General features: G+C 58.1%; 1 protein-coding gene across 16 annotated transcripts in view; it reads left to right on the top strand.

Annotated features, from left to right (window-relative positions):
- The first annotated feature begins 1,799 nt into the window (after positions 1-1,799).
- ADGRB2 (adhesion G protein-coupled receptor B2) overlaps positions 1,800-25,159 on the top strand; it is a 36,917-nt gene continuing 13,557 nt past the window's right edge. For 8 of the 16 annotated variants that reach the window (XM_016958033.2, XM_016958040.2, XM_016958055.2 and 5 more), the window contains exons 1-9: positions 4,536-5,105; positions 8,977-9,793; positions 21,089-21,172; positions 21,463-21,627; positions 22,819-22,983; positions 23,604-23,768; positions 23,854-24,021; positions 24,096-24,197; positions 24,342-24,448. In XM_016958033.2, the coding sequence (XP_016813522.1) occupies positions 4,551-5,105; positions 8,977-9,793; positions 21,089-21,172; positions 21,463-21,627; positions 22,819-22,983; positions 23,604-23,768; positions 23,854-24,021; positions 24,096-24,197; positions 24,342-24,448 (2,328 nt within the window). In that variant the 5' untranslated portion in view covers positions 4,536-4,550. Of the gene's footprint in view, positions 1,914-4,535; positions 5,106-8,976; positions 9,794-21,088; positions 21,173-21,462; positions 21,628-22,818; positions 22,984-23,603; positions 23,769-23,853; positions 24,022-24,095; positions 24,198-24,341; positions 24,449-25,159 lie in introns of those variants that run through there. The other 8 variants (XM_016958060.2, XM_016958068.2, XM_016958072.3 and 5 more) reach the window with 5 other exon arrangements.

Genomic DNA, 25,159 nt, shown 5'->3' on the forward strand with positions numbered 1-25,159 from the left:
CCTGCCTCATAAGGCCTCATAAATTCTCTTAAGGTGACAGGTGAGATTCCTTCATCGCCCCTTATTACCTCCTTCCATTAAAGTCGATAATCTCTCACAATCACTCACAACAAATGCCACCGAGGCTGCTGGAGGTGGGAGGGACGGAAGGAGGGAAAAGAGGGCGGTTCTATGCCTCTTCCTGGTACTGCCCCTGGGAAGAGGTAGGCTTTTCTCTTCTTGCCCCATCTCGAGGGTGACACAACTTAAGGGGCATCAGTGGAGAGGTGGGGTTGGTATTTGCTGAAATGAGGACTTCTTTGCACTGAAAATTTGGCCCTTCCTGGCTAGTGAACCTTCAAAAAGTATGGTCCTGAAACCATCCCACCCTCATTGCAAAGCTGAAACCATCCCACCCTTATTGCAAAGCTGCCCCCTGCTGGTTTCTCCTCTGACCAAAGCCATGGGATTAACCTACTTGTGTTGGCTGCAATGGTGCGTCCCTGGTCGGCCTACCTTACTGATGGCAACATGCCCAGGCCACAAACTGCCTGACCAGAGCCCTGAACCATGGGCATCTCCCTGTGTACCGCCTGAACCATGAGGGATCAGGCCCCACCCAACTGTTTCTGGGCTTAGTGCCAAGATGGGGAAGGGGTGGGTCTGTACATCTCTGCTGCTTCTACACAAACAGATGCAACATGGGGGCGCCCCTGGCACAGGGAAAGGCACTTGTGGGAATAGACAGGGACTCAGGAAAACATGTAACACACTGCACACGTGTAGCATCCCCGTGCCTAAGGACGTGCAACATTGCAGTTTACAGTATGCATCAAACATGTCACATTGCAGTATACATATGTGGCTGCTACATGAGTTACCCACAGTCCTCAGCACACATGTGGCACCTGTAAGCTTGCATACATACAGCATCCCTGCGCACAGGAACAAGCAACATGCATTCAGGACTTGGGCACATGTTAATACACTGTGCATGTGTGTGGCACTTGCATGCACCTACGCAGGCAACATGGCAGTGCACGCTTAGGGCACCTGTATGCATATGCAAAGTTCAGCGCACATGACTGGCACCTGCATGCACAGGGACATGCAATATGCAATGCACATGGGAAGGTGAGCAAATGCTTCAGCCTGCAGGGCCCGGGACACCCTGGCGGCGCGACAAGCCTCCGGCATGGGTATAGCTGGAGGGGCGTCGCGGATCGCCTCATTCTGCGGTCCAAGAAGCAGCGGGCTGGGCGGGGGCTTACCCAGGGCTTCTCCCGCGCCGGCGCCTGGGGCCCAAGGCGGGGAGGTGGGGGGCGCGATCGGCTCGGCTGGCACTGTTCCCCCTTTAACAGGAGGCGGCGCGCGTCGCCCCCGCCCCCCGCCCCTTCTCCCGCGGCTCCTCGCGCCCGGCCCGGCGCGCGCCCCCTCCCGGGCCCGGCCCGCGCAGGCGCCGCGTCCCGCCTCGGCCGTCACTCGGCCCGGCGCGCGCTGCGGGCAGCGGCCGGAGCTGCCGGAGGAACCGGGTTCGGCGGCAGCTGCGGCGGCGCTCAGAGACCGAGGAGGATGCGGCACCGGCTCTCAGAGCCCGGGGCTGCGGCCGCCGCCCGCAAATAGGAGGCGGCGCGCGGCGCGGGCGGTGCTCCGGGCGGGGAAGCGGGGGAGCGGGGGGCGGCGCGGCAAGGAGGCGGCGGCGGCGGCGGCGGCAGGAGCCCGCGCCCGGCCCGGCGCCCGCCCGCCCGCCCCGCGCTGCTCCGCGGCGCCTTTTCTGCACCCGCCGCCCGGGAGAGCGGGAGCCTCGGCCCTCCGCGCGGCTGCAGCTACCTGCCCTGCGCCCGGCCCGGTCCCCGACTTAGGGATGGCAAACTTGCGCCCCGTGGCCTCCCCCGCCAGCGCCGGCCCCCGCTCCTGCTGCTGACGGCGCCCAGGTGAGTGCTCGGCCCCAGACCCCGACCTGGCCTCGCACCGAGCCCTGCCGGCGCGGTCCCGAGTTTCCGCACCGGCCCGGACTCGGGGCGCTCTCCTAACCCGTCTCTGCTGAATTCTCCCCCAGCCCGAACTGAGTTCGTTCAGCGTTCGCCCACCCCCATCTTCTGGGGAACTCCCAAACCTAGGGCCGAGGCCCCCTTAATCGCTGGTGAATCTCTAATCTCGGACCCCCCTCCCCCAGCCTGGACCGACCCTCTTACCCATCTATGCTAAAGTCTCCCCCTCCAGAATTCTGACACAGACCGTGCTTGCTGTCTCGAGTCTTTCCTATCTCGGCCTGGATCCGGGCAGTGCGCCCCCCACCTTTATTAGAGCCCCCCCATTAACCTGCAGCTCAACTGTGTCTCCCCCTCTATTTCCCATCACGGTCTGAATGCCGGACCCTGCTCCTCTCTTCCACTTCATCACTGCCCGGAGTCTTTCCTGTCCCCATCCGTGTCTGCCCATAGTTTCTACCCTCCCCCGCGCCTGTACCCCGACCATGCTTCTTCTCTATTTCTGCCCCTAGTGCCCCCTCCCCCATATCTATCTGACCAGAGTCCCGCCTTCCCTCGCCAATTTTGCTGCAAGTCCCCTCCCCCCAGCTTGGAATTGGGGCCGTGTCCCCCGTGTCTGCCCCGCGCCCCTTCCCCTCCAGCTGAGATCCCGACTGGACCCGCATCCCTGACTCCCGTGTCCATCTTTGGCCGGAGTCTATCTGTCCATCCCCCATCCCTATCCTCCCACCCCTGGTCATAGAGCTGGGCACCAGACGCACCCTCCCGCAGCCCCAGGGCCGGCATGATCCGGAGGGGGTTGTAGGCTGTGAAGTTGGCGGCCGCTCCCGCAGTCAGCTTGGTCCGAGGGCACGGCCGGGGGAAGTCCTCCGCGCTGCGGCCCGTGCAGAGCAGGCGACGGGTCTGTTGCCCGCCGGGGGGAGGGGCGCCCGGGCCGAGAGATGCCGCCTGCCTGCCCGCCTCGCCAGCTGCCGGCCGGGCTCTTGGGCGTCCTCTGGCGCCCCCTGCCCGAAGCCCGGGACCCGCCACCCCTTCTCCCGCGGGCAACCCCGGGTTTCCGCAGCCAGAGCATCAGCGGTGGCTGCAGGACTGACGCTGGGAAGTCCCTGGGGAGAGGAGATTGGTGGGCCAGGCCAGGTGCCTCCTCGTGCTAGCCATGCCCAAACACTCCTGGTTGTCAGGCCATATGTTCTGGGGATGGGTTGGGGTGGGGTGGAGGGCTCACCCCAGCAGCAAGTCAAGAGTCCTTTGAGCCTTCACGCACAGACCAGCAGGATTGGCCGCGGGCTCCAGGACGCCTGGTTGGGCTTGTTTGTGCTTGGTCAGGTGTTGCCAGAGAGCCTCTACCCCATGGCATTTCCCATGAGGTGAGGGCTGGGGGCAAAGGTGGGCTCTGCTTGGCTTGCGCATGGAGTCGGTTGTGGGGGAATCCACCTGACCCTGGGACAGAGCAAGCACCTGGGGAGTATCCTCTGCACTGCTACTGGGGTGAGGGGCAGTGTGGACTCTGCGCAGGATATGTCCTGGTGATGGTAGTGGGGAGGTTAGGGAGGGTCTTCTCTGGACCAAGATTGAGAGAAGAGATCTTCCCCTCTTCTTCCCTCTCTCCTCCTTCCGCTCTCTCTTCTGCCCCCTTTCTGTATCACTCTTCAAAAGGACATGTCTAGTCTGGGGTGTGCGTGCGTGGTCTGCATTTCTGTAACACAAAGTGAGGTTCCATCTGGTATCTGCCCCCATCCCTCCCTCCCTTCCCACCCCCAAGTAATGAAGCTGAGTAAGTAGTTAGGAACTCAGCTTTCGGTCAGACGACCTACGTTCAAAAGCTGTGTGACATGGGCAAGCTACTTAATCTTTCTGAGCCTCAGTTGACCCTCTATAAAATGGGTCAGTGATCACTGCCTCATATAGCTGTTGGGAGAATGAAGTTAGGTTGTTTGTATAGAGTGTCTGGCACCTAGCAATGCTCAATATTGATAGGGGTGTAGGGCTGTTCTGTTCAAGGCCAAGGTCAGGCCCCTCTCCACTCCACTCCTAATCCCAAAGGAGAAAAATGAAAAACAGGTTCCAGCGCCTTCACTCCAACCCCCAGTATAATAAAGACAGAAACACCTTTAGCCCCCAGTCCCCACTTTTCCCCCAAAGTATGGGTGCAGGGGGAGCCAGTGACTGTCAGTTTCCCTCATCTCCTCCTTGGTCCTGCAACTTCCCACTATATTTCTCTGGGATCAGCTCTGGCCAGAGGGATGTTAGTGAAAGCCAGGCCATGGTCTCTGGGGTCTTGGTTCAAGTGTAGAGGCTGCTGAGGTGGGAGAAGTACAGAGAAGAAACCCCAGTCAGAGTCCCCGAAGGCAGGCAGCCTGTTAGGGGGAGCCCAGGTGGGAAATCACTCAGCCACAGAAGAGCCTCTACTGACCCCAGGAGGTCAGACACCATCAGGAATTTCCCAGGGCCCTTTGCCTCGGGTCAGAGTTAGCAGGGCCACCGGGCCTGAGGGCCTGAGGAGTTTGAAGAAACCTGGCTTTGGCCTGAGTAGCTTGGGGGCAGGGAAGGTGGCACGGAGGAAGGGGACTCGAACCTGTGATGGCTGGAAGTCCTCTGGGTAGTGTGGCCGGACCTGGGTCCCACCGGGGAGTGGCAGCCTCCTCATCACCCGCCTGCCCCGGCAGCCCTGACATTGGGGAACAAAAGCATTCGGTTCCTGTAGCAACGGCGGCTCCAGCTGCTGCAAAGTTCCGGGGAGGCGGGTGGAGGGCGGCTGAGTCACCGCCCCCTCCCCCGCCGCCCGCGCGGCACCGCCCCCAGGGGCCGAGGGCTGCCCCTTGTCCCCCTTCCAGTTCTGCCCGCGTTTTCCTCCTTAAGGAGGAACCCCCTCCCCTAAGAGAGCGACCCTCTCTGGCAGTCGGAGCGGGAGGACTGCACAGAGGGGGTCGCTCCCTCCCCTCGGCCCAGTCCCCAGCTCCGGAGGCAGGATGGAGGGTGTGCGTCCCCCAGGGCGACAGAGCTCTGGGAGAGCGGCTCCTGAGGACCCTGTCCTTGGGTCCGAGCGCTGGCAGAGGACCCAAAGGCACCGAGTGGGGGTCACCGCCTGCGTGGCGGCCTGGGCAGGTCGGGCGGCGAGCGCCGGGGAGGCGGAGGGTGAGTGACGGGCGGGCGAATTGGAGCTGCCAGGTGGATAAACGCGACGGATGTGCGCGTCGCCGCGCCCCTTCCCCCGGCCCGCCCCTCCCCCGCCACCCAGCGTGAATGGGAGTCATCCTGGGAATCCCGGACCGGCCCTGGGCCTGAGACACCCCTCTCCCGCTGCTCTGCCCCTTACCCCACAGTCTTGCCTTGGCCCTTTCAGCTGCTGAAAGCTTTGAATTCCTTTATTGGTGCAGAAGGGAAGCTGGGGAGCCCTGAGGGGTGGAAAGAAAGGGAACTTGAGTGTGTTTGGGCAGAGTGAGATTCTTGGGTTTGCTGGGGTCAGGGGCATGTGGTGAAGGCAGCCCCCAGCCCCCTAGAGGAGGGGCCTTGGTAGGGTTAAAAGTGAGAGGGAGACTACTTCAGCCAGCTCCGCACCCATCTCTGAGGCAGGAGGCCTTTTGATCCTCCTCTCTATCAGCCACCTCTGGCCCAGGAAGTTCTTCCTCAGAGCTGACTTTAGTACCTCTCCTATCTAACTCTTGTGCAGGGATGGGTCTGTGGTCTTCCTGGGTTTGGAGGTAGCCAGCCACTTATGGTTCAACCCAAAGAGCCTTCCCAGAGGCAGTGCCCTGTACCTCAGCAGGCAAGAGGGCAGCGTTTATGAGGTCCTGAAAAGACAGAGAGGAGACAGGGCTGTGAGCTAGGCTCTGTGCTGGGAACTTGTTGGGAGGCTGATGAGGTGTCTACCATCCCCAGGGCAAGGCTCATGGTCTGCATTGCACAGAGAGGGAAACTGAGGCTCAGGGGGGTTAATCATGACTAAGAGCCACTTGGGCTGCCTGTGAGGCAAGGATCATCCTTCTAGGTCCCCTTCCCGGGTGGCTCAGGGAGAGGCCTCTGGGTCATCAGTGCCCCCAGGAGGACAGGCCTGGCTATACACAGGCAGGAGGGTCTTCAATGAACCAGTGGCTGTCTGTGACCCAGCTTGGAATTGGGTCTTTGCCTTATTTTGAATGGTGGGAAGTAATATAAAAAGGCGCCCCAAAAGGTCTTATGTCATAGCCGGCACAGTGAGGGTTACGCATGTCCAGGACGAAATCCCAGAATGAGCGTGAAGGTGTCTGAAGGAGACTGAGGGGAGGAGGGGGGTTGGATTGGGTTAAAAGTGACTCCGTTCTGGAGAAGCCAGCCTGTGGCTCTGAAGGATGTGGACCTTGTGCTTCTTGATGGGGCGGGGCTGTGGAGTAGGGAGCAGCAGCCTAGGAGCAGGGTAGGGGAGGGAGATCCAGCTTCAGACATGCAAAGGAAGACCCCGCAGAGGATCCTGCCTGACACTTAGCTGTCATATGCTGAGCCTCAGAGGGCCAGATACTCATGTATGTTCTCAGTCGAGAATGCGTGTGCACCTCTGTGCATGTGTACAAGTGTGAGCCTCTACACCCCTGTGTGTGCGTGTTAACTCCTGAGTGTGTGTGACAGCATGAATCTGTGGGTTTCACCTGTGTGCATGTCCGTGTACATATGTATCCGTTCATATGCAGAACTCCTGTGAACATCTGTGCCCTCATGCTTTGGTGTGTGTGTCCTCAGGGCACAAGGGTGTTCAAACCCATGTGTGTTGGTGTGTATGTGAGGGGAGGTTCCCTGAGCTGCTGTAAGTGGGGGAGGGGAGGCCGATTATAATGAGCCCCTACCTCCCCTCCACTGAGCCGCAGCCATGGCCTGAATTTTGCAGCTTAAAAATAATTGGGGGCAGCAGGGGGATTGGATGTCACTCATCATCAGCCGCTGGCTTGGCTAGTGCCGCAGCAGGTGGGGCGAGCTGAGCAGTTTGGGACAGGCATGATGTAGGGTGGGAAAGACCAGGGGTCTGATCCCTTTTTCAGCTCTGAGGAGGAGGGTGGGTGGTTGGGGGGAGAGGCACAGCCTGTCTGGCTTCCGCCGAATAACTCCATGTGGGTCTTGGGAGGAGGGTGGGGTGGCTCCTCTGCAGTGAGTAGGTCTGCCTGGAGCTACTCCACCATCTCCCCCAGCCCCTGTATGGCTGGGAGGGGAAGATGCTTGCTTGGGCCTGGCTTGGAGGTGCAGCATGAAGGGATGTGGGATCTGGAGCAGTGGGGAGCTCCATGGATGCTGCACAGGGACTGGAAAGTTGGGGTTCTAAATTCTGTCCCCCCTCTGCCTGCTGTTTAGACTCCTGAAGACCCAAGGGGAAGTCTGTTCCCTGGGAGCAACTGTGTCTTGGGAGAATCTAGTCATACCTGTGAATTGTCCTGTGTTTCTGATTCAGTCCCCAGAGCTAATAGCTGGTCCATCTGGCCTGAAGCCTGAGCAGCAAGCCTAGGGAAGGAGCAGAGGCTACTGGTGGAGGGAGACAGGCCTGGGCTGGGCCTCAGATCCTGGGCTTGCATCCTCTCTGGCCACCTTTGTGTGATCTGGAGCGGGTTGTCTCCCTTTTCCTAGCCCCATCTTTTCTCCTCTGATGAGGACCAGCTGGGCTCTAGGGGGCCCATGCAGTGCTGTGAGCTATCCTGTGGCATGCAGGAGGGAGGCCGCTTGGATTACTTGGGGGGTAGGATTGGAAGTGGGGCTGATTCAGACCACGCGCTAGGTTCCATTTTCTGGGCAGTTGGGTAGAGGCTGCGCAGGCTGTGGGCAGTGACACAGCCCTGGCCTGGTGGGTGGGAGGGCACCCGCAGCTCCCCCCATCCTCAGCCCTTACCCACTCTGGCCTGACTGCTCTGTGTGTCTGTATGGGTCGGGCTTGGGTCCTAGGTGCCCACCCACACCTGGAGTACATTCACACCTGTTGGGAGCTCAGCTTAGGGCAGCACTTTAAGGGAAGGTAGAAAGCAACAAGCTTGGGTCCCCACTCTTAGGAACTGGAAGACCCATAAGCTGAATGAACTAGCCTTGGGGAAACAGTATAGGAGAGAGGTCACGACTGGCTGGTGGCTTCACAGGTGGGTAGTGGGGGGTGGGGTAGCAGGCCCTGAACCAGGCCTTGGAAGATAATCCCATGGAGCTGGAGGGGAAGAGGGAAGTAAGAGGGGGAGTTTCTGCACCCATTTTACAGATGAGAAAACTGAGGCTCATGAGGGTCACCCACCCAGCAGGTGGCTGGCTGGGTTGGGGCTCAAGCCCAATGTCCCCTTACTCGGTGCCTCTCCCCCTTATTCCAACCAGGAAATCCACAGCAGTGATACATGTGACGTCCACACTGACAGTGCCCTCCTGTGGGCATGGCTCAGGTTGTGCGCAGTTCCTGGCACACTGGCTGTAACTCCGCCCCTTTCTCTCCCTCTCAGTAAAGCAAGTGAGAATGACATTGTTCCAGGAATAACCTCAAATTGCTCTAATTTATAAAAAAGCAAATCGTAGTCAAACATCACCACTTTGACAATTACCACAGGATTACGCGGTGACATGCCTCACAGCTGATCATGACACACGGGGACGGAGAGCAAGAGTTATGGAGAATACAGGTTGGATGGTGAGGCTGGGGCTGGATCTGAATGCAAGGCGAATATGCTTGTAGTTGATGGGCTGACTCTGAGGAAACAGAACGATGGCAACAACAACTACTGTTTCTTCAGGGCTCACAAGATTCCAGGCACTCTCGCGAGTCCTTTCCCTTACTTATCTCATTTCACCCTTGTAGGAAACTTGTGCGATAGGTCCTATCATTGGTCCATTTTACAGGTAAGGAAACTGAGGCTCAGAGAGGTCAAGTCCCTTGTCTAAGTTCACACAGGTGGACCCAGGTGACACTTCAAAGACCAGGGTCTTAACTTATGAGGCCCACTCCCGCAGCTCACCATAGAAGGTTCAGAGCCCATGCTGGCTGTGCTGGGGGCCCGCTGACCAGTGTCTCTCTCCACAGGGCAAGGGACATAGGATGACCCCAGCCTGTCCCCTCTTACTGTCTGTGATTCTGTCCCTGCGCCTGGCCGCCGCCTTCGACCCCGCCCCCAGTGCCTGCTCTGCCCTGGCCTCGGGTGTGCTCTACGGGGCCTTCTCGCTGCAGGACCTCTTTCCTACCATCGCCTCAGGCTGCTCCTGGACCCTGGAGAACCCTGACCCCACCAAGTACTCCCTCTACCTGCGCTTCAACCGCCAGGAGCAGGTGTGTGCACACTTTGCCCCCCGCCTGCTGCCCCTGGACCACTACCTGGTCAACTTTACCTGCCTGCGGCCTAGCCCCGAGGAGGCGGTGGCCCAGGCGGAGTCAGAGGTGGGGCGGCCAGAAGAGGAGGAGGCAGAGGCGGCAGCGGGGTTGGAGCTGTGCAGCGGCTCGGGCCCCTTTACCTTCCTGCACTTCGACAAGAACTTCGTGCAGCTGTGCCTGTCGGCTGAGCCCTCCGAGGCCCCGCGCCTGCTGGCGCCCGCTGCCCTAGCCTTCCGCTTTGTCGAGGTCTTGCTCATCAACAACAACAACTCTAGCCAATTCACCTGTGGTGTGCTCTGCCGCTGGAGTGAGGAGTGTGGCCGCGCTGCCGGCAGGGCCTGCGGCTTTGCTCAGCCAGGCTGCAGCTGCCCTGGAGAGGCGGGGGCCGGCTCCGCCACCACCACATCTCCAGGCCCTCCTGCTGCCCACACCCTGTCCAATGCCCTGGTGCCCGGGGGCCCAGCCCCACCTGCTGAGGCCGATTTGCACTCGGGGAGCAGCAATGATCTGTTCACAACCGAGATGAGATATGGTGAGTCTGAGCAGGGCCTGGGTGGGGCGGGGTCTGCAGGGGCTGACAGTGTCCCTGGTGTCCATCCTGGCAGATCCTTGGCCATGCATGTAGCTGTTCACTGATGTCATCCCTCTGCTGAGCCTTGTCCAAATGTTGCGGTCACCAAAATGCATGGCAGTGAGACCTCACTCTTGAAGAGTTTGCAGACTGGCTAGATGAATGGGGGCACAGATCAGATAATGCAGGGTGATATATAAACCCAGGGAGGGACCTCCTAACTGGGCAGCCAGGGGAGGCTCCCTGAAGGAAGTAATACAGGAACAGAGACCTGAAGGACAAGCAGAAGTGAGATGAGGGCATTCTAGGCAGAGCAAGAAGCGTGCACAAAGGCCCAAGGCTGGGAGTGATCGTGGCAGGCCCTGGCGCTGCAAGTTGACAAGTTTGCCTGGAGGCTGGAGTAGGCAGGGAGCAGGGATGCATTCCTGTCCACACAGGTCAGTGAGTTTTGGCAGTTGCCCTGGGGTCAGGGCAGAGAGAGGCAAGGAAGAGTGTCCCTGGGTGAAGAGGCCTGAGCTTCCAGGCTGCCTTGGAGGGCTGGGCTGGCTCAGCTCCCGGTGTCCCCTGTCTCCCCCCTCAGGGCCCATGTCTTCTGGGACCGAGGCCGCCAGCTGCTAGAGCTTCCTGCTGACTGGGCAAAAGCTCTGCGAGCCCTTGAGTCCTGCCTGCTCCGGCTCCCACCCCAGCTCCCTCAGCCACGGCTGCCTTCTACAGACCCTGCTTCCTGCAGCTTCAAGGCCCTGAGGGCATCAGCTGGATCCTGTGTGCCCGCTGAACAGTGCTGGGCCGGGGACTGACCAGGAGACCTGGAGGGAACAGGGACCGATGACATGGGGATGGGAAGGAGGCAGGTCTGGGGTCTGGTCTGCAGCTCTGGTACCGACAGGGAGGCCTCTCCTCTCTCTGGGCCTCAGTTTCCCCATTTGGGATACAGGTGCTGGCCTATCCTCATGAGGATCAAGGATGCAGGGATAGAGGATGGAAAGGGCATCTGGATTTCACTGGGAGAGTGTTTACAAGGAGACAGGGTATCATGTGAGGGCTGCTAGGAGTGCTGGAGGAGAGCGGCCTGTCCCCAGCCCTGCTCTGCTGGCTAGAGCCCTGGAGTTGGCCTCTACCTTTGACTGTTACCTTGAGTTGATCCCTTTATTTTTGGTGGGCAGTGGTTTCTTTGCAGAATGGGGAGGTATCCCTGAATTAATTAGAGGGGGTAGTTATCTTGAAAGTAGCCTAACCCAGTACTTTCGATGGGGGCCTTCTTGGCTTCTCCAATGAGACATCTGACATCGTGCCCATCCACGGCAAGTGCCCGGTGGCTTTGCTGTGGCCTCTCTCCCAGGCTAGCTTGGCCTCTAACGGCGGTCAATGAAGCCGTCCGAGTGACAGCCGGGCCGCGGGTAGGTTACAGGCCCTGGAGGCTGGCCTGGGATTTAGTGCCTGTAGGAAGAAATTGAATTTTGCTTCTTTGTTGAACATCGGTGGAGAACGCCAGGCGTATATCAGGAGGTTTATGGCTCTTCCTGCGTGGCCGCCACTGCCTGTCACTCTGTGGGGGTCTCCCCCATCGTGCTCAGCTGCAGGCGGGTTCTTTTGTCTGGTTTTCCCTGCGGTCCATCGGCCCAGTGATCTGCAGTGGACGGAGCAAGGCTCTGCCCTCATGGGCGGGCACCATCTGGGCGGGCTGCCATGTAGAGCGCAGAGCCAGGAGCAGCCAGCTGGGCTTGGTTGAAGCCGGAAGCAGGAGTTGGTTGGTAGCTGGGGTGTCTTTGGGGATCAGAGAGGGCCGGTGGTGGGAAAGGCACCATCATCAGAGCCTCTGCAGAGGCCTCTGGGGCTAGAGATGGGTGGAGATTGGATGCCTGATTATTCCTGGGCATGAGGCCAGGTGTCTCTCTGAGCAGGGAGCCCTGAGCTGGGGCTCCCAGCTGTTCCCAAGCCTGACCTCTGCTCTTGCCCCTTGTCCTACTTGGCATGTTTCCTTGGGGTTGCTTTTCAGGGAGGGCCCCTGTAGGGAGTTGGCATGGGATGATGTGGCATCAGCTGTCATAAGTGGGCTCACATGGCACACTGGTGCCCAGAGCTGGGCTGGCACAGCCCCTTCCCCTCCCTTGGCAGGCAGGAAGCTCTTCTATTCTGCCATCCCCTCCCTCCTGCCCAGCCTTTCTGGTGTGAGACATAGCGGGCACATGACTGTTTGTTCCACATGTCAGGGCATGTCTGAGGGTCCGTGGCACCGTCTGTGCCTTGTGGCAGCACCACCTTTGCCGAGCCTTTGGCCCCCTCCATTCCTCCCCTTGTCTCCTCCCCACTGGGCTGCAGGAGAATGGACTGGCACCTGCAGCTGCCAGACTGAGAGCAAGATTCGTGGGGATGGTAGTGAACAGGAAGGGTGAGACCCTTGTCCTGGCCCCTCTCCCAGGCGCCAGGGCAGGGAAGCTGTGTTCATCTTCTCTGGGACACCCCCGAGGAGGATCCACAGCGAGGCCTAGCAGGGTGGGCTTGGGCTGGTACCGGAAGAGCACTGGGCTGGGGGCTGGTGGGCAGTGACTGGGCAGAGTGCCTGGGACGCCTCAGAGCCGAGTGAGTTTGACAAGAGGGTACAGGCGCCTGTTAATTTCACGCAAACTGCCTTTGATAGATCTCTTGTTATTTTTGGTGAGTTGAGCCATAAATTTGTGCCATCTTGCTGCCGCAATCTGTTAAGTGGGGGAAAAGGAAGAAAAGAAAGGCAGGCAGGAAGGAGCTTGGTGGAGGACTGGCACGGAGGCTGGCTGAGGTCAGGGCTGGAAGGCGGGCCGCAGAGTTAGTGCCAGCTGCAGGGCTCAGCTCCTGATGGCCAGTGCCAGCCTGCAGTTCCTGCCCACTGACCCTCTAATCCTGAGGAGGCACTGGGCAGTGGGAATGGCTGTGCCCAGTGATACTTGGGAGAAAGAACCCTGCCTCATGCACGCCTCTCTCCTTGGCCACAATCCCTACCTCCCCTGTGGGCACTGGCCTCCCCTGGCTGCTTGCTGCAGGCTCACCCTCCCCATCATCAGGCTCCATCCTTGAGGTGTGGCCACCAGGTGAACCTGGGGTCTCCTGGGAGGCAAGAGTGGGCTCAAAACCCCACCTGCCACTGCTGCTCTGTGACTTGGACAAGGTGCTGCCCATCTTGGGGCCTCAGAACCCCCAGTTATCTGTGTGTCACCCCCTGATCGAGCCCCCAGCAAATCCCCAGTGCTACTGAAACTCCTCAGCCTGGTGTCCAAGCCCCACCCGGGACCTAGCTACCACCTGCTTTTGAGCCTTCTTTCGAATTCTCCCCCACCCTTTCAACTGAGGCTCCTCGAATGGTGTTTGCCCTTGGTTATCCAGAACTCCTGCATCCTTCTAAGCACTGCTCAAGCCCTGTCCCCTCTAGGAAGCTGCCTCTGATTTGCCCAGCCCTGTCCTAAGATTGGCGTTTCCCTCCCAGCGGTCAGACCCTGCTGCTCTCTCGGCCATCCTGGTCTGGCAGCAGGAAGTGGGGGCCTTCCCTGCCTGTTGGGGGCCCAGGCAGTGAGGAGGCAGGGTGGGGGCGGGGAGACCCAGCACACACGGTGGTGGTATTTCCCGGAAGGTCCTTCCAGCCCAGATCTGTGCTGGTGGGGCTCTGTGTGCTCTACCATAGGGTGGGGAGCGGGGCCCAGACATCCCCAGACATCTCAGCAGGGACTGAGTTCCAGCCAATCCCTCACACACATCTTCATGTCTTTATCAGAATAGAGTTTGTGCCAGGCCTAGGGCTGGCTCTGAATGAGTAGGAGGTGAGCTAGGCACACTGTCTGCCCACCGGTGGGGGAGGGAGAGCACTAACTAGGACAGTGGTGGTCAAGGCCACAGACTGAAGTCGCCCAGTCCGGGTTCAGTTTTGGACCTTACCACTGACTAGCTGAGTGACTGTTGATAAGTTCCTTCACTCCCACTTCATCACCTGTAAAGCAGGGGTAGTGAGAGCTATTTCACAGAGCTGTGGGGAGGGTTCAGTGAGAGGATGAGAGTAAGTGCCCAGTGCCTGGCACATGGTAGATGCCTAACAAAGTAGTAGCTGGGTCATCATAATTTAGTGTAATAGGTACGATTGTGACCCTGCCAGATGTCAAAGGAAGAGGAAGAGGAAGGGATTAAACCACAAAGGGGAGGAAGGTGGTCTAAAGAAGGTGATTTGGAGTTGAGTTTTAAGGAGTGAATAGGAATTCACTAGCCTGTGAAATTTCTCTTTCAATTGTATCATTTTTTAAATTTAATATATTAAAAATAAGTTTCATATCCTAAATGGAAAGAATATCATTTATCTGAAATAGAAGATAACCAAAGAAACAACCACAGTGAAAACAAAGCGCCGTTATTAACTTCTAGCTAGATGCTTTTCCTACCTCTCCATTTGTTAGAGAGAGGAATTAGCACACATTGGGGATGTGTTAAAGTCTGGAACTGCACAGGCTTTATCTCTCATGCAGTTGGAAGGATTAAAGTGACCATGTAATTTATCATCTAAACTGTGACACATCTGAGGTTATGAAAGGGAAGAGGTGGGTACCATCAATTACATCAGGACAACAGGCACAAACCAGACTATCCCGTACAAACTGATGAAGAGACCTGGGAGAGCCTGACATCCTCAGTCCAGGATCCAGTGTCATTTAATGGCACATTTGTGAGCCGCCCCAAGTCATCTTCCGCCCCATGCTTTGGGGAAGCTCTCAGGAGGAAGGGCTTTCGAGGTAGAGGAAACAGCCTGTGCAAGGGCGTGGAGGTGTGAACCACGCTGGGGGTAGGAGCTATAAAGAGACTGGAGCTGCTGGATGGTAGCCCTGGTGGAGGGAGACGGGGCCAGGGCTTTGACTGCCATCCCAGGACACTGGGGCCTCATCCTCTTGGCCAAGGGCTTTATGGCAGCAAGAAACTGGGCGTCTTGGGGGAAGCAGGCTGAGTCAGACACGATCCCTGCTCTCGAGGAGCTTCTGGCCACATGGGGGAGGTGGCAGGGACCCAGCTCTCTGTGGTGGGAGGCTGAGTAGATAGGTCAGCAGCCTGGGGAGGAAGAATTATTGGCGGGGGGGGGGGGGTCTGGCATTCTGGCTAGGTACATGATCTCATAGGGGTACCCAGTTTCATTGGACTGCAGGGGTAGAGCCTGTGCCTTTCAAAAGCCACCTCTTTCCCCCACTGCGCCCTGTGATTCTGATACACTGTGGGGTGCAAGAAGCACTGCTGGGGATAGGGTGCCATGGGGGGACATGACAGAGCATGTGTCAAGGGGATCAGTCGGCTCCTGCTCAGGGCTCTGGGACCAGCCTCAGGAAGGAAGCAGGGAGCCCAGGGAAGGGACGATTGCTTTGTAAATCACAGCGCTCTCTCCCTGTGGAAGTGATGATTATTGTGGTTATTTTTAACACATTCATACCATAGTAGGCTGAGGGCACAGGACTGTGTGGAGTTTGGGGGGCGGGGTCTGTGAAGCACAGCATAGCAGGTATCTGCAGTCCTGTGCAAGTGACAAAGAGCCTGTGCTCACCCCGCCTGCTGGCACCAGGGGTGAAGCAAGAGGGGCCTCTCTGTGGTTGGGGTGGAGGAACTCCCAGCAATATCTGGCCCATGTTTGCTGAATGCCTGTCTTCCCAGAAGCTAGGCCATCTGAACAAGAGCAGCATGGGAGACTGAGACCCTTCCTCAGGGACCACAGGAGGGAGGGATGAGCCCAGGATCCTCACAGGTATAGAAGAAGGTGGCCTGGGGACTAGGCCATAGAAAAGAGGACCAGCATATCCAAACCACTGTATTGTCAGTCTAGGAAGGCTTCCTGGAGGAGGTGGCAACTGACATGTAGATGATTTTGGCAGATTGCAATAGAGGGAAGGATATTTCAAGGGCAGGGAATAGTGTTAGCAGATGTGTGGAGGGAGGAAAGCATTTGTACATTCTAGGGATAATGAAAAGGGGTTACATCTCCCTTTCTTTCTTTTTTGTTCTTTTTCTCTTTCTTTCTTTCTTTCTTTCTTTCTTTCCTTTCTTTCTTTCTCTCTCTCTCCCTCTCTCTCTCTCTTTTTCTGAAACAGGGACTCCTCTGTCTTCCAGACTGGAGTGCAGTGGCACAATCATGGCTTACTGCAGCCTCGAACTCGTGGCCTCAAAAATCCTCCCACCTCAGCTTCCCAAGTAGCTGGGACTACAGGCACATGCCACCAAACCCAGCTAAAATTTTTTTGTATTTCTTTGTAGAGACGGGGTTTCACCATGTTTCCCAGGCTGGTCTTGAATTCCTGGGCTCAAACGATCCGCCCTCCTCGGCTTCCCAAAGGGCTTGATTGCAGGCGTGAGCCACCTCATTCAGCTAACATCTCCTTTTCATTGAGAGCGGATTGTGCTCCAGACAGTCCACATCTCTGGTTTCACTGAATTCTCACAATGAACCTATGTGGTAGAAAGTGTCCTCCTTACCTTCAGAGAATCTGAAGCTCAGAGAGATGAGGTGTCTTGCCCAAGGGTACACAGCAAGACGGTGGCAGAGCTGGGAATCAAACCCACATGTGTCTGGCTCTAGAATCTGTGCCCTTTCCACAGGTCCATATGGCTTTGCAGTGTGCTTGGCTGCCCAGTGGGGTGTGGGAAACAGTATTGGACAGGTCAGCAGGGGCTGGAGCATGCCAGGCTCAGAGTTTCACACTCTGGCTGTAGCCGTGGAGGAGCCGCTGAAGATTTCCTCAGCTGGGGAGTGGTGTGGTTGGGGCTGGGATCCCTGAGGCTCACTTTGGAGGTTACACAGAGGAGAATCAGGCTCATGTCAGGGGAAAGGGGAGCAGGTGTGCAAAGGAGCAATTAAACAGTAGCACGAAAACAGGATAAGAGGGGCAAGGACCAGGGGCTTAGATGGAGGCGGGGAGTGACTCGGGGTCCCATGCAAATTAGGGAAGGTGTCTCCGAGGAGGTCCAAGTTGAGTGGCATTTTGTCAGAGCCAGTGCAGTACAGTGGAAAGAGCACGGCCTCTGGAGTCAGGCAGGCCTGGGTTTGAATCCCACCTCAGCCTCTCTCTAGTATGAGACCTTGGAGCTTCCTTTCTCATTAGTAAAATGGGGGAAACCAGCCCTGATGAGGATGAAATGAGGTGATGCTGAGTGCACAGTGACTGGCATGTAGGAGTTGTTTAGTAAACGTTGCCTTATTCAGAACAGAATAGTTATGAAGTGATCAGGTGGTCAAGTGGGGAAGTGTGTCCCAGGCAGCACATCTGTTTGTGCCCACGACTGGCAGCCCGACGGGAAAGCTGATAGATTGCAGGACTGCAGGCCTTGGGGCACCTGGCCCACAAGCCGCTGAGCTCACTGGGTGGAACACTCAGGAGTTCTTGGGGGTACTCACTTCCCTTCTGGGGGCCCCTCCTTGTCCTCTTGGACCCTGCCTGGCTCAGCTTCCTCTTGGCTTGCCCTGTTTTGGCCTCAGGGCTGGCTGGGGCCTGCACACAGTGTGTGCTGACTAAGTGTTTGTTTCAGTAAATGACACCTCTGCTCTTATCCGTCTTCTTCCCCCTCCAGGGAGAACCAGCCTTCCCCTGTGTGGGAATGAATTGCTGGCCTCTCCTCTCCTCTGAGTGGGATGGGTGGGAATGGAGGGGCAGGCAGGCAGTGTAGGGCCTGGCTGTGTGGCCTTGGGCTTGTACCTTCCCCTCTCTGGCCCAGCTCAGGAGGCCGGAAAAGGGATCCAAAAACTGAACCTCGGACATGTTCTGATTTTCAAATAGGGTGAATTCTGGAAACCACTGACCCCAACCCACTCCCCCTTCGCCCTGCCCCTCCTGTTACATTGTGGGGCTAGCCAGCAGATGGTCTGTGAGTGGTTAGAAGAGGAGCAGGGACCACAGGAAACAGTGTGAGACCCCGACAAGCAGGTCAGGCTGGTCTCTCACGTGTCCGCGTTTGGTGGGCACTGGATGCCAGACTGGTAGATGCCCCAGACACGATGATGGGCAGGAAGCCCACACAGGAGCTGGATGGGAGGACTCTCAGCTGGATTTGTACCTCCAAAGTGTTTGTGAATAAATAGGGGCCAGGAGCTCTGTCTTTGAGCCTGTCTTAGTGGTCCCTTTGGTGCAGGCTGGCATATCAAATCTGAATGCTGGTGCTGTGGGACGGAGCTGATACTTTGCATGGGGAGTCAAGATTACAAATGACCATTCCTTGTGAGCCCCATTGTGGGGGAAGCTGGGAACAATGTATTCATTGGTGCTTATTTCTTGGTATTTCGCTGGGCTGAGTTTTGTGCTGGCATTCCCTGGGGGTCAAGGAGAGGACTCACAGCCTTCCCTCAACGGGCTTATGGTAGAGAGTTGGGGGTATTTCTGACAGTCAGAAGATGGACCCATCTGTGATGAAAGGGCACATAGAAGAGGGGGTGGCCAACTCTGCCTGGGGAGTTGACAATATGGAAGTTTCCATAGATGAGAGGTCATTTGAGGTGGGTTTTGAAGGTCAAGTAGGAGTTTTCTAGGCAAAGAGGGTGGGGAAACAAGCAAGTAGAGATTTGAGAGGAGATGGTGGGCTTCTTGGACATGCTGAATTTGATGGTCAGGAGAACTGCTCAGGAGGCAGGAGGATATCCAGGAATGGAGCACAGGAGAGGCAGGGCCTGGGGATGATGATTTGGGAGCATTGGTTCAGAGGGGGTTAATTAAGCCTGGTGGGGAGCACGTGCAGTGAAAACAGGACAAAGCATGGACTCCTGATATGGGAAACAGCAGGAAAATAGACCCCTCAAGGAGATGGGGACAGAGTAGCTAGAGAGGTGGGAAACCAGGAGAGTGCTTCAAGGGAGGACGAGTCAGCAGGACCAAATGCTGCTGAGGGGTCAAGTGAGACCAGGTCTGCAAAGTATCCACAGGATTTAGCAACAAGGAGGACACTGATGACTTTATCAAGAGCACGTTCAGCAGAGAGATGTGGGCAGAAGCCAGACTGCAGTGGATTAACAGGGGAGGTGACATTTGAGCCAGGAAGTGAGTGTCAGGTGAAAAACCAGAGTGCTGGCTGCAGAGCAGTCACTGATGGAGGAGGGAAACGGAGGGTCAGAGGAGGGCCTCTCCGAGAGTGAAGGAGGCCTGGATCTGTTCCTGGGCTGCCGCAAGGGGAGAATGCTGACAGGGTGCTGATGAGAGGGGATAATGGGTGGAGCCCTCCTGAGAAGGCTGGAGGAGGGGGATGCAGGCCCAGGCCACGGGGCTGGCCTTTGTGGGGAGAAGGGCTGCAGGGAAGTTGGTAGTTGGAGAGGCTGGGCAAGAAGCTGGGGGCTCCCGATGTTGAGGTCATCGCTGAGAGAGTGGGCAGAGATGAGCTTGAGGAGAGAGGACAAGGTGCAGTATGGCCACAGCGGGGAATGAGGAAGGAACAGAGCCAAGAAGGGCCACTGAGAAGTCCCGGGCGCCCAGCGGATGTGGAGCCCCTGAAGCTGTCATGGTGCCAGTTGGCACAGCCATAGATTTCTTCAGCAGCCTGAGGGTGGGCGTGGAGAGGGTAGCTTGTCACAAGGCTCCAGGGCTGGGGGAGGGGATCGAGGAGCTGGCACGCCTGGCCCCGCCACCTCCTCTGTGGTCCCAAGAGAGGCAGGGGCCAAGTGGAACTGCAGATGCTATTCAGAGGGAGTAGGCTCGGGTGGCACATGAGGGGCTGGAAGGGGTGGAGGCTGTGAAGAGAAGGGAGATGATAAAAATAAACGAGACCGACTGTCTTCTGAGCACTTGCCGTGTGCCAAGCAGGGTGCTGAGGGTTTCAAGGCCCTCCTGGCAGGGGGTCCTCATGTGAGTCCTGGGGGTGGAGTATAATGAATGTTGTTCTCCAGAGGATAAAGCAGGGTCAGAGAGGTGAAGAGACATGCCCGAGGCCACACAGCTGGTCAATGTCCACACCCCATTTGGGATCCAGGGTTAACTCACTCCAAAGCTCTTCTGGGAGTCCAGGTTTCAGAGATGGAGAAATTTCAGGGATCATGTGGATCAGGCCCTGGGGCTGGTGACTGACGTGGAGGGAAAGGCCCCAGAGTGGATGAGACCAGAGGCTGGGCTGGGTGGCAGTTCTGAGCCCCCAGCAGCGGATTTGCTCAGGGTGGCTGCTCGTCATGCTTGGTGAGAAAGAGCTTCCTCTCAGCTGCAGAGCCCGGGCTGGGCAGCAGGGGGCAGGAAGAGGCAGCCCTGGTGGGTCCCTTCACACTCAGCATGCCTGTCCGGTACTGCTGGCTTTTAGAGATAGGAAGGAGCCTGGAGGTGGGGGAGAGGAGCACCTAATAGTCTGGGGATAGCATGGGGTGAGCCCATCCTCAAAGGCTCTTCCAGTCCCACCTGCTCATGCAGAGGCTGCTGGGCCTTTCCCTTCTGTGCCCATGTCTGCCCCTCCCTGACACCCCATTGTGGGAGAGGGCCCTGATGAGCTCATGTCTGTGCAGGAGGGCCAGGCTTTGGAGAATGGAAGCCACCAGGGCTGGTAGTACTTCCAAGGCCTAGCCCAGACACATAAATCAGGGCAGCTGAGAGCCTGGTGAGGCCAGGGTCAAGGTAGCCTGGCCTCCTCGAGCACCTGCTGCTCTCCTGGCCTCAGGGCCAGCAGGAGAAAGGTCTGTTGGATGTGGGCACCTGCCTTAGGCCCCTTGGGTCTCAGAGGAGTGGCATTCTGACCTGTGCCTCCAGGTCACAGTCCAGTGCTGCTTGGGGAGCATGAACTGTATCTCAGAGATAGGCTCGGGGCCAGGGTTGCAGCAGCTCAGCTTGGATGTTTTTTCAGCCCCTAGGAGTCAGTACAATGGAGGAGCAAATGCAGCTGTGTGCTCTTGGACAAGGCACTTCCCCTGTCTAGCCCTCAGTTTCCTCATCTGTAAACAAAGATGATGGTTCTTCTTTCCAGTGAGAGGACTAAAGGAGAGGGGTATGGGCCGCACTTGGCACAGAAGCGTTCCCAGAGCTCTTTCATATGGGCAGCCATGCCCCTTAAATCTCCCCCACATCTGGCTGAGGCAAGAGGTGGAAAAGATGACTGTGAGGTCAGGGCCTAGTCCTGTGTAGCCTTCTGAACCTCAGTTTCCTTGTCTGTGAAATAGTGGTGGTGGGGCAGAGGGCAGAATGTGATCCTGAGAGAGCATCATGCAGTTGGTTCCAGGCCCTCAGGCGGAGGGCAAGCAAGGCTGCCTTCACTGTGCCACTGTAACAGAACCTAGCTGGCCTTTGCTGAGCCCCTGCCACCACCTCCGTGTTCCAGGTGAGGAGCCGGAAGAGGAACCGAAAGTGAAAACCCAGTGGCCGAGGTCTGCAGATGAGCCTGGGCTATACATGGCGCAGACAGGTAACTCGGGCCCGCCTCCCTTCCTCTGCGGCGGGGGCCCGACTGCGTGCGTCTGGTGGTGTGTGTGCTTGGTGTGTGCCTATCTGTCTCTGTCCTGCAGTTCAGTCGCGTCTGTGCCACATGAAGCTTGTGGGAAGGGCTGGGTGGCCTCCTGAAGAGCCTGTTACTTGGGGTCAGGGTAGGAGGAGCCCTCTGATGCCTGCCCCCACCTTACTGCCACTCCCCCTATCCCTATGAGACTGAGTGCTTGGGAGGTGCCCCCTGCCGCCGACGCTGTCCCTCTCTCGTAGGCGACCCGGCGGCTGAGGAGTGGTCCCCGTGGAGCGTGTGTTCCCTGACGTGTGGGCAGGGTCTGCAGGTGCGGACCCGCTCCTGTGTGTCCTCCCCCTATGGGACCCTGTGCAGCGGGCCCCTGCGGGAGACCCGGCCCTGCAACAATTCAGCCACCTGCCCAGGTAGGCCCATCCTCCTCCCCACCCCACCTGCCTGCAGGGTTAGGTCCTGCCTGGGACTTGGGCAGATTAATCTCCAAAATGGTTGGTTGCCTCCTCCTTTCATTCAACAAATGTGGCTGTTCCCCACACCATGCCCAACTCTGCGCACCATGCCAGCCCGGTGCAGGGCACTGGGGGCACAGATGGATCAGACCAGGGCCCATGCTACTGGGCCCGGTTCTGGGCACATCATTCCCCCAGTGCCTGCATCCTGGTAACCAAGGCTCGTGTTTTTACCCACTCCGCTCTGGCCATATCAGTAGCTTGCGCACTTTCCCACCTCCCTGCATTTGCTGATTCTTGTCCTATCCTTTCTCCCTGACCTTGGCTATTCAAATTCAGCCTGTCTTTCAAGATCTAGGACAAACGCCACTTCCCTGACCTTCCCCTCCTTCCTTTGGACACCCCCTCTCAAGGGAGCCTCCCCTAAGCCTCCCTCAGTTGAGTGTGTAGTTGTTAAGGAAATGCATGTGCTTGCTTGAGACGGCAAGGGCAGGGCAGCCTCAGCCAGTCCTGCTCCTTGCTCCCTAAGTGGGTGAAGTGGGGCCTAGGCCATGCCAGTGGTGCTGTGGATTTAGAGCAGGGCCTACCTGGGAAGGGCTCTTGGTACCTCGGGGTATGGCAGGAGTTTGCAAAGGCCTGGGGCAAAGCTGTGTTCCAGCGTGTGAGCTCGGTGTGTCGGTGTCCATGTAGAGGTTCATGTTTATTTGTGTGTCTGTGCGCTTGGGGCTGGGAAGGGCGCTTCTCTTGCCCCCGGACTGCTGTGTTGTATTCAGGCTCTGGGTCTAGGGGTGGGGTGGGGTGGGGAGGGGTGGAATGGCGTGGGTCCTGGGTCCTTTCCTGAATTTTCCTGTGCCCGCAGGAGAGGAGGACCCCTGGTTCCCCTCCTGTTGGTCCTGGCCCCCTTGTCCAGGCGTCCACAGGGGCTGTCCTATGTGAATTAGGACCAGAAGCCTGTGTCTTGCACATCCCTTCAAAGGGTCGCGCCTTGGTGGGGCCCTGGGAGATCCCCCTGGCAACAGATCCCGGGGCAGAGCCAATGAGGAGCAGCCGCAGAGCTGCGGAGCTCCTGATTGGTGGGCGGATGGGCAGGCGCCGGTGGTGGGCGGGGCCATGGTGCCGCCCAGCCACCGGCCACGTGCTTCCTTGCAGTGCACGGCGTGTGGGAGGAGTGGGGGTCCTGGAGCCTGTGCTCCCGCAGCTGCGGGCGGGGGTCCCGGAGCCGGATGCGGACCTGCGTGCCCCCCCAGCACGGCGGCAAGGCCTGCGAGGGTCCTGAGCTGCAGACTAAGCTCTGCAGTATGGCTGCCTGCCCGGGTCAGTAGCACCCGTGGGCTTCCATGAGGGCGCTGCCCAGCCCGGTGGGGGGTCGGGAGACCTGGGGAGGCAGTCAGGTCCAGTGACCTGCCCCTGGGGGCCCCTTAAACTTTGACCAAGCATGGGGAGACTGGAGAAGTATGCCTGCCTGTGTGCGAGGTGACCCCCTAGCCCTGACTTGACCCCTAGCCCTGACATGAGTTAGTACCCTGTGACGCCATCAAGAGGGGACAGCTCTTTCTCCAAGCCCTGGGCTGCCCTTGCATTTTGGTGCATGGCCAGCTGGACTGTGAGAGGACACAAAGCTGGGCTGAAGTGCTGGCAAAGATCAGAAGACACCCCTGCAGCCCCTTCCCTTAGCCAGAAGTGAGTTGTGCCTTGTGCTAAGAGGAGAGGTGTCCTGTATTTCTGGAGCTGGTGGCAGGCAGGCAGCATGAGGCCCAGGCACTACCTGCTCACTCCAGCCTCCCTCATAACCCCCTCCCCTCCCCACTCCAGTGGGTCTGGCCTGGCTCAAATCTGAATGCCTAGCAGGCTCTGGGTCTTCCTGTGGTTCTCCACACCACCAGCCCTCACACATCCTGCTCAACAGCCACCCCTGCTTGTGTCTCCCCATGCAGTGGAAGGCCAGTGGCTAGAATGGGGTCCCTGGGGCCCATGCTCCACGTCCTGTGCCAATGGGACCCAACAGCGCAGCCGGAAGTGCAGCGTGGCGGGCCCAGCCTGGGCCACATGCACGGGTGCCCTCACTGACACCCGGGAGTGCAGCAACCTCGAGTGCCCGGGTGAGTGCTTGGCACAGTGGTGGCAAGTTGCAGCTCTGACCACGGGGGTACCTGGGCCCACTCATATGCCTCCCCTCTCCCACAGCCACTGATAGCAAGTGGGGGCCATGGAATGCATGGAGCCTGTGCTCTAAGACGTGTGACACAGGCTGGCAGCGCCGCTTCCGCATGTGCCAGGCCACGGGCACGCAGGGCTACCCCTGCGAGGGCACCGGAGAGGAGGTGAAGCCTTGTAGTGAGAAGAGGTGTCCAGGTACTGCCCTAATGACCCTGGGGGCTGGGGGCCCCATGTGTGGACCCAGCTGAACCTTACCCCTGCACCCACAGCCTTCCATGAGATGTGCAGGGATGAGTACGTGATGCTGATGACGTGGAAGAAGGCAGCTGCTGGCGAGATCATCTACAACAAGTGCCCCCCGAATGCCTCAGGTAAAGGGCAGGTGGCTTTCCCCACCACCACCACCCCTGCCATTCTCATTGCCCCCTTCTGCGCCCCCAGCCTCTCTGAGATACGGAGGAGTGTGGGTGAGAGCTCGGCCCCCATGCCCAGACCTCTGTCCTATTGCCCTGCAGGGTCTGCCAGCCGCCGCTGTCTCCTCAGTGCCCAAGGCGTGGCGTACTGGGGGCTGCCCAGCTTTGCTCGCTGCATCTCCCACGAGTACCGCTACCTGTATCTGTCAGTGAGTGCACCCTGCTGGGCTGGGGCACAGCAGACTCTGTCTCAGACTCTGCTAGGGGGTGGAGGGAGCGTGATTCTCGCTCGTTCCCACGTGCCTTGGCATATACTGTGCCCACTTCTGCCTGGCTGTGCCTCTCCTTGTCTGGCAAACTCCTACTCATACCTCAAGGCCTGACTCTCAAGTGTCTTCTTTTATCCCTGGTGCCTACCTCTGCGCTCCTGCAGAATGAGCTCCTCAGTCATTAGGTGCTCATCCAAGTGTCTGTGTGTGCTGCTAGACTGGGGCCTCCTTGAATTTATTTTTGTGTCCCCAGCATCCAGCCCAGGGCCAGTCATGGGGTAAGAGTAGCGTCAGTGAATGTGTGTACATGTTTGACTGTAATTGGGTATTAATTGTGTGAATGCATTTAGAGCTTGTGTTGAGAGAGAGTGAGAGAAAGACAGTGTGTGTGTGTGTGTGTGTGTGTGTGTGCGCGTGCGCCCACACACACGCTCATTACACTCCAGAATGTACATGACCCCTTTGGGATGGGGAGGTACCCTGTTCCCATACTGTGCTTATATCTTTTATATGTACATCTGAACACCTTTTTTCTCTAGGTGTTTCTATTTCAGTCTTTTTTAAAGTACCCTTTGGGATTCTCTCTCTCTTTATGAGTCTCTTTCTCGGACTCTGTCTCCCCTGTGTGCCCCTTTGAGCCTCTCTGACCTT

Source organism: Pan troglodytes, chromosome 1 (assembly GCF_028858775.2).
Source record: "Pan troglodytes isolate AG18354 chromosome 1, NHGRI_mPanTro3-v2.0_pri, whole genome shotgun sequence".
In the NCBI taxonomy this organism is placed as follows: domain Eukaryota; kingdom Metazoa; phylum Chordata; class Mammalia; order Primates; family Hominidae; genus Pan; species Pan troglodytes.